General features: G+C 39.4%; 1 protein-coding gene across 1 annotated transcript in view; it reads left to right on the top strand.

Annotated features, from left to right (window-relative positions):
* psme4b (proteasome activator subunit 4b) overlaps nucleotides 1-14,633 on the top strand; it is a 187,974-nt gene that overhangs the window by 43,625 nt on the left and 129,716 nt on the right. Inside the window, 7 exon segments of the mRNA XM_055149918.1 lie at nucleotides 599-648; nucleotides 650-775; nucleotides 4,096-4,182; nucleotides 5,067-5,253; nucleotides 6,860-6,880; nucleotides 6,882-6,950; nucleotides 12,247-12,311. Coding sequence (XP_055005893.1) covers nucleotides 599-648; nucleotides 650-775; nucleotides 4,096-4,182; nucleotides 5,067-5,253; nucleotides 6,860-6,880; nucleotides 6,882-6,950; nucleotides 12,247-12,311 — 605 coding nt within the window.

Raw genomic sequence — 14,633 nt, 5'->3', positions numbered from 1 at the left:
GTTAATAATTCACATCAAAATCTTGTCAGGGTATTTTAAAAGCAAAAAAATGTTCCTATCTACAATTTATCAGCCTCTCCAAAATAAATAAAATAAATAAATATCGTACCATGAAAAGCATATCGTGATAATACCGTACCGAGAGATTTGGATATCTTTCCATTCCTAGTTATTTGTAAAAATGGTTTCATCTGGACATTGTTTTTGTGTTCAAGACGTTTCAAATTGCAAATGGTTTCTGAAGGGGAGCCAGTCAAATAAATCTCATGAGGCTAGCAGTTATAGGAGCAAATTTTCAGCCAAGTGTCATGTACAGTGGGTTAATAACAACATTTTAGCAGCACTTGCAGAGAGGGGGTGACAATTTTTCAATATAAGTTAATTAAAGCGGAGTTGATGGAGCCGGAAGCATCCCCATGCTCACTTCTTATTTGTACCGCCGCCGCTTGTGGGTTCGCTGTGCCCTTGTGTATATACGTCTATGGTCTTGATCACAAAAACAGTGTCCAGACGACCACCAATGAGCCTGTCTCTACACTGAACCACCCCTGGACTAATGAGGGATTACACCGTCTCTGTGTTATTTGTGTATTTGCAGGCTCGTCTGATGCGTCTTCTTCAGCGTTTACCAGCGAGTGTGGTCCGTCGTGCACCGTGAGCGCCACGCTGCCCCCTGCTGGATCACACTGGTCCCTGAATCCCAGAGACTCACAGACGAAGACCTGAGAGAGTTCACTCAGAGTTTGCTAGGAGCCGCTCTACTGGCCATGTACAGGTACTGCACTTTAGACACTGATTATTTTTACTGTTACACAAAACTTAAAATTGAAATGTGTTAATTGATCTAGAATGTTCTGTCTTTCCCTCCTAATTAATTTTCTTTAAGCTAGTCAATATTGAACACCTCCACTTTTAACATACCGTATTTTCCGGACTATAAGTCGCTCTGGACTATAAGTTGCACCAGCCAAAAAATGCACAATTAAGAAGATAAAAACATATATAAGTCGCACCGGACTATAAGTTGCACTTTTTGGGGAAATATATTTTATAAAATCAGAGACCAGGAACCGACATTTCATCTTGAAAGGAAAGTTATAGTAATAACAGCAGAACAGAACAACAAGCTGAGTAGGCGTTAATATGTTAACATAACATATGAACAGTTATTCAGATAATTATAACATAAACAACAGAACATAAGTTTGCCAAACTCACGATCTCACTCCAAATCACTAAATCCACTGAATTCTTCATCCTCTGTGTCACTTCTGCCCGACCTCCGGAGATAAACCATGGATCCATGATGTAAACAGAGCGCTGCTTCCTCTTCTATGTCGCTGTCGTCAGACTCAGCATTAGTTCCAGTTAGAATTATTCCGGCCTTTCTGAATCCCGACAGGATGGTTTCGGTTGTCATTTAAGTTCAGGCTTTGTCGATTCATCCAGTGACTTCCAGAAAAGTTGCATGGTGCATCCTGTCCTGTTACCGTGAAGCTGTGTTCTCCATCCCCGTTTTCCGCCAGTCCCTAACAAGTCTCTTGCTCACTTCAAACTTTCTTTCTGCTGCTCGATTACCGTTTTCAGCTGCATATTTCACTATTTGCAGCAAGACAGTGGCTTTTTCTGCAGGAAACATGCGCAGTAGAGCAATGTGACAGTGGTACAGGAGTAGTCAGTAGTAGTACTAGATACTGACACATGAGCCTAGAGCGCCCTCTCGTGTCTGTCAGTCTAAAAATGTTATTATATAAATCGCACCGGAGTATAAGTCGCAGGAAACACCCAAACCATGAAAAAAGGTGCAACTTATAGTCTGAAAAATATGTTGGTTTTTTTGTGTCCTATGGTCCTAGGATAAGAAATAGATCTTAAAGGTGCCCTATTTTAATTTTCTAGTGGGTGGTTTGCCACTTTGTCCCCATGGAGATGTCATTGCCTCTTCTATAATGTTTCATAGTATGGCTTTAAACTTACTGTTTTCAGATATTTTTTAAGCAGTAAAAACACCTGTAACTCAAAAAAATCTAAATCTAAATTTATTGATGTAGATAATAAATAAATATTCCTGAAAAACCAATAACATCCCCATGGAAACCAGCACGCTACCCACCAGAAAAGTTACACATTGTACCTTTAAAATATTTTTGTTTTGATTTGTTTAGGTTTAAATAATCATAGTTTGCATTAGCACATTCGTGACATTTTCAAGACCATCCTCGCAAACAAAAATACTATATTATCACAAACCCAGTAGAGAACCAATTAGCAGATAAACTAGTTGCCAAATGTAAAAATAAACTCCGAGCTGATCTTATAAAAAGTATTAGCACAAATCTGTTCATGATTTGGCTGCAGTAAAACGCGCAGGTGCCATAGTGGGAGGATGGTGCGTTTTGTTTCTCAGTGGGGCTTCAGAGTGGGCTTTTCATTTCGAAGATAACGCCAAGCATTTATTTATTATTATGCTTCAGTAGCTGTGACCACAAGGACGGTTTTAACACTACGTCCTGATTGCGTATGTCACACCTCTTTCGGAGTTTGCAGCCCTTTTAAACAATGTGTAATTTTGCTTCTACTTTCACATAATTATACAAGATATATCCTTTCATTTAGCTGCTGTCTAGAGCATACTGATTTTATATAAATGGACTTAGTTGGAGGAAGAATTGCTTTATTATTTATTGTTTATTTAGAGTTTTGAGTATTTTTTTCAACAGCATCAGAATATTTTTATTCCGTCAACTGGACAAAAAATGTTTTCTCGAGTGAACACATTTCTCTACCCATCCAAGAGGCTTCTTCAGTTCTTTTGCTACGAATTACACCGACAGTTTTTTTCAGTGTTTTCTAGTTTGTTGTTCTGAGTTTAATGTGATTATTTTCCCAACACATTCAGTGTAATGGTAAAAATATATTAGTTATGAATTGTGTAGTTGTAGTTGAGTGACAGGTGGATTAACCAATGACGGTGAAGTCTGGACTAGGCCTGTTAAGATTCTTTATTAGTGTATTTAAAGTATAATTACTAGGGATGTGATATCGTATCGTCAGAGTTCTCACAATAATCACAATATATCGAATTACAAGTCTTAAAAGTTATGGTGCAGTAATAGCTAAAAAAAGACAGAGGGAACTACAAAGACCATGATCCTTTGCTCCATTTCAGTGTAGATTTACAAGAGGTTCTAAGCATTTTTAAGTCTTAGTTCTTTGGATTAAGTCTTGTCGAGGCATTTTAAGAAGAAAAAGTAGCATATTAACAGTTTTAGCTCTTTAGCCTCCACAAAATATAGCAATAAATATACCGTGAGATTATATTGTGAAAATATCGTACCGAGAGATTTGGATTTTGTTACATCCCTAATTGTGAGCTTTCCCACGATATCGCAATAAATATCTTACCGTGAGATTCATACCATGACAATATCATATCGTGAGACTTGGATATCGTTACACCCCTAATAATTACTATTTTAATTTACTGTTTTAAAAAGGAGAGATTAAACTATACATTTTTCAGTCAGTCATTTTTGTTATTTTTCGGTTTTATGATTAGATTTGAGCTGTAGATGTTTAAATAAATAACAAATATAGGCAGATAACTTTTCACAATTCTCCGAAACCACAGTGCAATTTTGTTGTTATTGTAAAGCTTACAACAACTAGCATGCTAATGTGCACACAGCTGACAGATTTTGACCTCAAGAGCTACTTATACAATATATCGGACAAATTTTGCTCAAGTACATGAGGAAAAATCAGGTACAGGGCCTTTAACTGTATTATAAATATATTAAATGTATAAATTAAGTGATAAGATCTCAGTTGTGATCTTATAAAAAATGTAATATTACTTTTATTTTAATTGAAAGATAGTGGATTGCTAATTGAATGTGGTTTTGCTCGTATCCCCGTGTTCCTGATTAGATCTGGAACATAAATAAAAGTCCTGCCAAAGTTTTAGAGTCACGTATCAGACACTTTGCCAAAACTACTCCACTCCATCCTTAATCCAATTTACACGGAGGTCATTGGTGTGACTGTAATCTGTTTGTTTTGTCTGTGTGTGCGCCCCCTGCTGGTGACGTGCAGTAAAACCGGAAGCACTGACGCGGCCTACGCTCTCCAAAACCTGGCCCTCCTCACTCCAGAGCTCATCCTACCACCAGTGCTGGAGAAGTAAGTTTGATTTGTTATTTTGGATGAAATTATAGCACATGGCCCCAACCACGTTTTCATTTTTTTTTTTTTTTACAATTTATATTAAACAGGTTTTTTTTTTCTTTCTTAAAAAAAGTAAAAAAAAAATATATATATATAAAAGATTTAATCCATATCTTGCTACATTGAATTAAGCTGACATTTTCACAATTTTTCTGGTTTATTGAGGTGAACTTTACAAACTGTATTTATCAAATTAAACACAATAATTCTTAAAAATCCACTGTGTAACTTTTCTGATGGAGGGTCCGCCACCTGCTTGTTTGTGTGGAAATGTCATTGCTCTGTCTGGAATGTCCCACAGTATGACATTAAACAGCTCTCACGATGAAGTTTCACCACAGATTTACCGTTGCACCATTCGAAATAAGCCCAGAGAAAGATCGAATTGTGCCGATTTCGCCAAAAACACGGTGAGACAGAGGAGGAAAAAAAAGGGGGAGGAAAAACAGGAGGAGTAATGAGACTCTACATTACATTTATTTAATTACAGTGGTTTTATAACTCAAAAATACTTAGAAAAACAGATTCTGATAGTAACCGGGGTCGCATCTCCAGAGATCTGAGCTGTAACTTAGTCTGGTTTGGTCTCTGTGAAGATAAAAAGTTTTAATACCATGAAACATCCCAGACAAAGCAATAACATCTCCATGGAGAAAAGTATTTGACAGAACCTTCACCAGAAAAGTCACACAGTGCTGTCAAATGTCCTTGTGTTAGTACAAAGAGGAAAAGAAAAGCAAATAGAGAATGAAATGAAATTAAAATATACTTAGTTCTAGTTATATTATAGTTTTTCTCTCCTTTACCTGACCTCACATTTGTACATTGTCTTGTTCCAGAACGTATGTTGCCATGGAGACCCTGACTGAGCCCCATACGCTCACAGCCACTCTGAGCTGCATGATCGGCATGGCCCGGAGCCTGGTATCGGCCAACAACACTTACCCAGAAGGCCGAGCGCACGTGGTCCCTCTCCTCATGGGCTCGCTGCCTGGTGTGGACCCCAACGACTTCAGCAAGTGTATGGTAAGGAGTAACTGCTTTTATATTGAATAACTTACGCCATGTCCAATGCTAGATATTAAATTAAACGTCCTATATTACGCAAAATGGATTCTTGTGATGGTTAAGCAAAGTTATAATGTTGTTTCCTCCTCAGAAACATACCTGGAGTTGTGTTTTGTTTCATTCACACATGTTGAGCAATCCTTTATTATAGTTTGTCTACATTTCTAAAACTTAAAATGCTCTGTTCCACTTTGTGATGTCATGAAGCGGTAGTTTTCAAGTTAACAGCTCCTTTTACCTTTAGATCAGTAGACAATGGCAATTCCAAGCACTTCCTGTACATGACATCACAAAGTGGAACAGCGTTTTCTGTTTGAGAGAAGAACTCAGCCTAAATATGCAGGGTTTGTGTGTTGAACATGTGTGAATGAAACAAAACACAATTCCAGGTCTGTTTGTGACAAGGAAACAACACGCCTTCGCTCAATTTCATTTCTCTTCCAGCGACTAGGTCAGGAATCAGAATACACTAGACGGTTTGCAAGAACCCCGGACGTTGTAGACCACGCACCGGCCAATCAGTGAAGAGCTGTGAAGCCATGACGTCAAACTCAAGCGTCTGTCTGTGTTCCTTTTGTGGTGCAGCACAACAGTAAACAAAGCGGTTGAGGTGGATGTAGATGAAGCCGTACATTCTGTGTTGGCAACGATTCCCAAGATCAAGGATTTTCACTCTCTGCTTTGTTTGCTGTTGCGCTGGCAATTACATGGACACCACTGAGCTTTCCGGCGCATTACATACGTCACAACCAAATAGCAGCGATTGGTTAAATTAACAAAGTACCCGCCTACTGTCGAGCGAACCAATCCTAATGCTGTGAGGTCAGACGGTTTCCACAAAGTGAAACCGGCTGATGAATCAGGCTAGTTATTTATATCTTTTCTTGGAATGTTCCACACTATGGCAAAAAACTCTTCTACCTCCATGGATTTATTTATTTTAATTTATTTTACTTATTTACTGCTATTTCAGGTTTTTTTTTTTTATGTTTTTTGCTTTTATTTTGATTTGACTTGATTTGTTTTAGGACTGATATGACCACATTTAGCCATTTACCTTTTTGTTTTCTTCATTTTATGATCTCTGTGCAGCACTTTGGAAACTGTTTTGTTTGTAAAATATGGTATAGAAATAAAATGGATTTGGATTTGGATTAAGCATAATGCGTCAGCCCCAGTCACAGCCACACAAGTAGAATGCATGTTTTTAATGTTGTTTTTGAGCAGTAAAACATAACTGAATAAATGCAAGATTAATGCCATATTGTGGGACATTCCAGGCAAAGCAATAACATCTTCATGGAGACAAGAAAGTGACAGACACTACACCATAAAAAATACATACTACACCCTTAAATTGGAGCCTAGTGATTGGATTATAGATTCTTCTTCTAGTTTAGACCTAGTTTAGTCTGAGATTGAACAGCGTATATTCCCATCATGTTGGATAGTGCTATAAATTTCGGTGTATTTATTTGTAGGCTCAGTCCCGGAGAGAAACATATCTTTGCGAAGACTTATGGGGTGGATTTAAGGTTGTATAAATGTGTGTGTTTTGGTGCAGATTACGTTCCAGTTCATTGCCAACCTTCACGACTCTGGTGCCTTTGGTGGACTGCTCCTCTGCTCCGTCTGATCACCCAGAACTCACTGAAGTAAGAGCATCTGGAGTTATCTATGTATCTATGTCACATTTCTGTAAACCGCTGATGGAGGAAAGAAGTAATGATTCATAACGCCGCGTTCACTCACACGTCCCGGTTGGATCCTGGTTTAGTTCTGAAGTAGACTTGGAAATATCTTGATTTCCCCAAAGTTCTACCACATACTAGAATATGTATCTCTGGTGCTTGGATTTCAGTAGAACAAAATGGCTTTGAAATAAATCATGTGATGCCTTATACATGTAACATGATTTACAAGCAAGTTGAAGTAGTATTCATTCACTCTGTAATCTGTTATGGATGGTCCAATACAGATTTGAGCCGATACCGATGTCAGATATTTGGCCTGCTTCTGTGACCAATAGCAAATATTTTCAAATTCATAGCAAAGCCCACAAATTTATGTTAAGTTTAATTAACAATTACACATTATCACACATAAACTTGTCACTTTTGTAAAAAATAATGACAAAATGTGTACGGTATACTGGGATATACCGTATTTGTCGGACTATAACGCGTAATAGACATTTCGACAGATTTTTTTGTGCTGTATACCATATAAAATCGGTTCAAAGTCAGTAAGCACAACAAGAATTCATGCATAAAACGCACCGGATTATAAGGTGCAGTGTCGACTTTTGAGATAATTAAAGGATTTTAAGTGCGCCTTATAGTCGGAAAAATATGGTACAATAATTGGTCACATGTTTGTGTAAACCTATAGCGATGTGATACTCTTCTATTTCTATTTTGATCTGTCTGTTCAAAGTCTGTTCAAACTTAAAGACTGGGGCAGAGGAAAGATATCGATATTGGCCAGTACTGATACTGAACCAATATATTACCCATCCCTATAGTCTGATGGCAAACTGCACTATCGACCCCTCAAACCGACACCAACACTGGGTGAAGTGTCTTGCCTAAGGGCCTGTTTACGCGAGAACGCTTACGGGTAAAAACTACAAAATATTTGATCAGAAGTGCCTTTCGTTTAGACGGTGACGGCGTTTTTGGGGCTTAAAAACGCAAAAATCTGAAACCACCCTTCAGAGTGGAAAAGTTAAATACACTCCACCGTTGCATTTCCATCTACACTGCCCAAGACGCAAAACTCTGGTCAGATCTGCTCACGTCACCTACATACAATTCAGTACACAGAAACAAAACATGCGCCGGACAATCCGTGTATCATTCGTTCATTCGTTTTTCAATATAAAACCAAAAATAAGAAAATGAAAAAAACAACTGTTTCCTTCATTGTTTGTCTCCAAAACCAAAATGAAAAAACTGATAACGATTAGTTTTTTTCAGTTTTCGATTTTGTGTTTAAATGAAGAATGGAAAAAATGGATAATGACCGTTTCCCGTTTACGTGACTTCCATGACTGTCATGCCGGACTGAACCAGGACTGATCCAGGTCCGGGACCAGACCGGAACCAGACCGGGACTGAGACCGTGACCAACCCGGGACCAGAGCGGGACTGAGACCGGGACCAGAGCAGGACTGAGACCGAGACCAGACCGGGACCAGACCAGGATCAGACCGAGACTGAGACCAGACCGGGACCAGACTGGGACCAGAGCGGAACTGATACCGAGACCGAGACTGAGACCAGACCGGGACCAGACTGGGACCAGAGCGGGACTGATACCGAGACCAAGACTGAGACCAGACCGGGACCAAACCAGGACCAGAGCGGGACTGATACCGAGACCAGACCAGGATCAGGCCAGGACCAAACCGAGACCAGAGTGGGACTGAGACCGAGACCAGACCGGGACCAGACCGAGACTGAGACCGAGACCAGGCTGGGACCAGACCGGAGGCTCAGAGCCCACGGCAGAGCCAGAGCTCGAAGCTGAGGCTTGGACCCCGCAGAGGCTCGGAGTCAAAGCTCGGAGTCCACTCTGGCCCCGCTTTGGTCCCGCTCTGGTCCTGCTCTGGTCCCGGACCTGGTAGTCTTGGTTCAGTCAGTATGCAGTGCAAAAGTTCAGCATCGCAGTCACGGAAGTCACGTAAACGGGAAACGGCTGTTATCCATTTTTTCCATTCTTCATTTAAACACAAAATCAAAAACTGGAAAAAACGAATCATTTTCCATCGTTTTTTCATTTTGGTTTAGGAGACAAATAATGAAGAAAAGAGTTGTTTTTTAGTTTTCTTATTTTTGGTTTTATATTGAAAAACGAATAAATGAATGATACACGGATTTCGGACCTTCAAGCCGCTCTGGCAGCTCCAATAAACTTACAGGAGGCATCCCAGAAAATGTACAGAATATGCAGAGATACTATTAGTGAACAGAGAAGGATCTGCAATCACCTCTGTCAAATTCTGGATGCACTAGTTGGTCGCAGGCGAGTCAGACGGTTATGGACGAGACCTGGGAGAACCAGTCGATGGTGGGACAACTTTGTGGAAGAAATAGCTGATGAAAATGCTTTGCGTGAAAACTTCTGTATGTCCAAAGACGCCCTTGTTGCTTTAAATAAGTGCATATCCAATCAAATTCCACACACTTTTGCGCACACTTTTTCACCGTATGCACACAGATTTCCTCCTGAAAACGCTCGTCTAAACATAGGAATAAAAAGTGAAAACGCGTCGCCAATTTTGCGTCTTCTGTTCAGACCGTCATCATATAAACGTAGCCTTAATGACAGGACTTGATACTTGTGAGACTTGAACTTCCAACCTTTGATTCCGGATGCTCTAGTCACTGAGCCACTTTCAATCAATCATTTTACGTCAATTATCAATCTTTTTAATCAAGAAGTCTTCAGCAATTCCAATTAAAAAGAGAGAAAAAAAAAAAAAAAGAGTTCAGAGCAGGTAGAGTTCAGACATTGGAGGAATAAATTGGACTGTTTTTATGTGTTACATGGCAATGATTAAATTAGTCTTCAATGAAAGCTTTATTTATGGTTTTAGTAAGGAACAAAAAAGCAATACAATTCAATCTTTTATTCTCATTATTCTCATTCTCCTCCATCACAGTATGTTATCTAATCGGAATTGTTATGCAGTTGCTTGTGTGTTGTCATTAATTTTAACATTCAGATTTTTCTCTATTTGTAAAAGTAAATACCTTTATTGTAGTTGTTCCATAAGACCAGCAGAATGCGTTTGTAATGAACATACCAGTGGATCATGTAACACATTATGAGCAAGTCACGTACCATAGGTCTGGACCTAATCTGATCAGATGGAGGTCAAATGAAATCCCATGTGAAATGAAGTCATTATTATGCCACAGGAAAACACCTCGTCTTACATACAGTAGCACAGAGCATTCATCGATTTTCATTCTCATTTTTTAAAAGTTCTTTCCAACCATATCGTTATTTTTGCTCAAAAAACTAAATTACTTTGCTAGTTATTTATATTATTCCAAAAGTCTCCATGAAGTCTTGTCAGCAGAAGCTTAATTGATTCAAGCATTTAAACAGAAAGTGAAACTATGGTGTTAAAGAGCATTTATAACTTTTTAACATGTGTAGTAAGAACATAGGATACACCAGAACACAGAGTTAAATAATATAAATAAGTTTATATACATGAAACTCTGAGTATTGCCTAAATTAATATCTCAGTATTTTTTGTTTAAATCAGACAAATGTGAAAGGATTGTAAAAATGCCCACAAACTAATCACCCCTAAACTAGAGTCCTGCACAGGTCCGTTTTTGGAGACCTGCACCCGCCCGTTAACTCGTGATTATATCAAAGTTAAATCCGTACCCGCCTGGATCTGTTAACATTCCACCCGTTACCTGCCCGTGCCCTTGATAAATCGGGGTCAGTCCGTTAGTCTGAGAGCCCAGGAGTCCAGGACTAAACCAGGACCAAACCTACGCCGTGTCATTAGCGGATTATAAATATATACGTGCCACAAACCGCAGAGCCGATCGCCAGGACTGAACCAGGACTGAACCAGGACTGAACCAGGACTGAACTAGGACTGAACTAGGACTGAACTAGGACTGAACTAGGACTGAATCTACACCGTGTCATTAGCGGATTATAAATATATACATGCCATAACTGCAGAGCCACCAGGAGTAAACCAGGACTACACCAGGACTGAACCAGGACCGAACCAGGACTGAACCAGGACTGAACCAGGACTGAACCAGGACTGAGCTAGGACTAAACCTACACCGTGTCATTAGGGGATTATTAATCTATACACACCGCAAACCGCAGAGCTGATCGCCAAGACTGAACCAGGACTGAACCAGGACTGAACCAGGACTGAACCAGGTCTGAACCAGGTCTGAACCAGGACTTAACCAGGATTGAATTTACGCAGTGTCATTAGCGGATTATAAATATAAACACACCACAAACCGCAGAGCTGATCGCCAGGACTACACAAGGACTGAACCAGGAATGAACCAGGACTAAACCAGGACTAAACCCGGACTAAACCAGGTCTAAAACAGGACTAAACCAGGTCTAAACCGGGACTAAACCAGGACTAAACCAGGTCTAAACCAGAACTAAACCAGGACTAAACCAGGAGCGCCGCCACCAGCCGATCACCTCCGCTGGTGGGTTTATTACATGATAATCATTCCAGGCAAAGACCAGGAAATGTCACTTGCGCGTCGAGTATTTTTCTCCCGTTCGTCATTCGTTTGATTCACCAAAATTCCAAAACGTTAACATTAAAACCCGCCCGTTTTGCGGGTACCCAACACGATGCAGGACTCTCCAGTGTCACCTTCACTATATTATCAATGTTTAGATTAGATACCATATTTACATTACCCACCTCTATCTGATTACAGGTCTTGTATTTTATTTAATTTGTAAATTATAGTTTTGAATTTGGTTTGTTGTAAATCATTTGATAGAGGCATGGATAGAAACTACGTACCTAATAGCTATATATCTTTGTCACTTGAGGGGCAAAAATTTTGACATCTTGATGCCTTCTGGAAAATAATACATAATGATCATTTCTAGAATATCTCCAGTTCTTTTCCAAACCACAATTTCTGCATAAATTTCCCTAAACGAAAGCAAGTTTTACTCAAACAAATGCACTTATCTCCGGCGTATCGGAACATATTTTGAACCAATATATGACAGATTTCAGCATATTTGAATAACAATACCTTATGTAACTGTGTCCAATTATGTAGATATATGGGTGTAAAGACAAGTGTTGTTATATTATGTCTTGGTTTTGCTGAAATATCGAAAATAATGAGATTTCGTTCAGTCGAAAATCCACCTTTCTGTATTTTTAAACTCCCTTTTCCTCTCTTTCCACAGATTGAGAGAGATCTTTGCTTTGCTTCAGCTGAATTTGAAGACTTCGTTTTGCAGTTTCTCGACAGGTAACGTAAAAATAAACAAGTCGAACTGTCATTTAGTTTAAAAAAAAACAAAAAAAAACGTTGTCAATTCTTTCGTGTTGTCTCTATCTGTTAGAACGTACTGGTCTGCATCACTGCGTCTGCTGCTGCTGCCGCCGAGAGCTCCTGTTCATGATTGAATATTGGAGTGTGCGTTTGACATTTTCACTGCTGACAGGCCCACAAAGCTTGTTTACATACAGGAGAAGAAGAAATATAGATGTATGTTTGCGGTTTGGTCCTTGTTTAGACCTGGTTTAGTTCTAATTAGTTCAGGGCCCGTATCACACCATTTTCTGATCTATGTTACAATGATGTTTTCTCGTCAAGAACAGACCTGGAGTTGTGATTCGTTTCATTCACACACAAATCATTCATATTTAGACTTGAGAGGTTTTTTTTTTTTCAAGCAGAAAACCGTGTTCTGTTCCACCTTGTGATGTCATGTGGTAATATAGAAAGTGCTCCACTGTGTTTTTAAACTTCATGCACCTTCACTTGAATCATTTGGATGATTTCAGCTCTGGAATTGCCAATTTCTTCTAAACAAAAGATAAAAAGTTGCTGTTAACTTGAAAACTACCACTTCAGGACATTATAAAGTGGAACGGAATGTTTTGAGCTTTGAAAGTTCACAAGAGTGCTGCAAATAGAGAATAGTATAAATGTATTTTTGTGGTTAACATTACTTGGTAACTTTAGTTTAGAGCTGGTTTTGTTTAGATTATGTCCAGGTTTAGTCCTGAATCGAATTAAGACCTGATCATGAATTGGTCTAACAGGCTGGCGCCACCTAGTACCTCCGCTCAATTTCATTTCTCTCCAGCGACTAGGTCAGGAATCGTAATACACTAGACGGTTTGCAAGAACCCCAGAAGTTGCACCGGCCAATCATCGAAGAGCTGTGATGCCATGACGTCAAACTCAAGCACCTGTCTGGGTCCATTTTGTGGTACAGCACAACAGTAAACCAAGCGGTCAAGATGGATGTAGACGAAGACATACATTCTGTGATGGTAACGATTCCCAAGATCAAGGATTTAAAGCTGGAACCAAGAGAATGTTTGGTGAATTTTATCAAAGGGGAAAAGTGTTACTGTCCTTCTTCCTGCGGGATTTGGCGCATCACATGCATCAAGACCAAACAGCAGCAATTGGTTAAATAAAAAAGTACCCGCCTACCGTTGAGCGAACAAATCCTAATGCTGTGAGGTCAGACAGTTTTCACGAAGTTAAACTGGCTGATGAATCAAGCTAGAATTGGTCCTGGTTTGAGCTCACTTCAGTCCTGATGTGTTCCTGTTCAAATCTTGGTTTAGTCCTGCTTTAGCTCAGATTTCTTTCCTCTTTTTTTTGTCTCAGTTTAGTCCTGTTTCATGATTGAATATTGGAGTGTGCGTTTGGCATTTTCACTGCTGACAGGCCCATAAAGCTTGTTTACATACAGGAGAAGAAATATAGGTGTATGTTTGCAGTTTGGTCCTTGTTTAGACCTGGCTTAGAACTGTTCAAGAACTGGTTTAAAGCTTGATTATTGGTCCTAGTTTAGACCTGGTTTGTTCCTGGTATACTCCTGATTAAGACCTATCTTACCTACTAAGCTTAGAACAATTTAAATTCTGGTAAATACTTACTTTGAGAGACTCTCTAGGTCTGTTTAAGTCCAGGTTAAGAACTGGTTTAGATCTTGTAAATCCTGGTTTAGTTTATAATTCATGCCCCAATTTCATGATTGAATACTGGAGTGTGCGTTTGACATTTTCACAGCTGATAGGCCCACAAAGCTTGTTTACACAGAGAATAAGCAGAGATATAGATGTATGTTTGTGGTTATCATTTTTGTTTAGCCCTGGTTAAGAACTGAGTTAAAACTTGTTGAGTCTTGGTTGAGTTTATAATCCTTTTTCATGATTGAATATTGGAGTATGCGTACAAAGCAGGAGACAGTAGGCAAGTTCTTTTTATAATTTAATCAATCGCTGCTATTTGGTCGTGACGTATGTAATGCGCCGCTAACGGGGCTAACTGGTATATTAAGCTTTTCCCAAATCCCGTAGGAAGAAGGGCAATAACGTCTTTCCTCTTGATAAAATTCACCAAACATTCTCTTTATTCTGGCTTTAAATCCTCGATCTCGGGAATCGTTGACAGCACTGAATATTGGCTCGTTGCTGATTGGCTGGTGCTCAATTTGCGCTTCCAGGGTTTTTGCGAACCATCTAGAGTATTTTGATTCCTGATCTAGTCGCTGGAGACAAATGAAATTGAGCGGAGGCACTAGGTGGCGCCAGCCTGGGTACCTGT

This window comes from Boleophthalmus pectinirostris, unplaced genomic scaffold (assembly GCF_026225935.1).
Source record: "Boleophthalmus pectinirostris isolate CB_2022bp ecotype Guang Dong unplaced genomic scaffold, ASM2622593v1 HiC_scaffold_14, whole genome shotgun sequence".
Classification (NCBI taxonomy): domain Eukaryota; kingdom Metazoa; phylum Chordata; class Actinopteri; order Gobiiformes; family Gobiidae; genus Boleophthalmus; species Boleophthalmus pectinirostris.
Note: the sequence above shows the minus strand (reverse complement) of the source record. Positions and strands in the feature narration are given on the sequence as shown.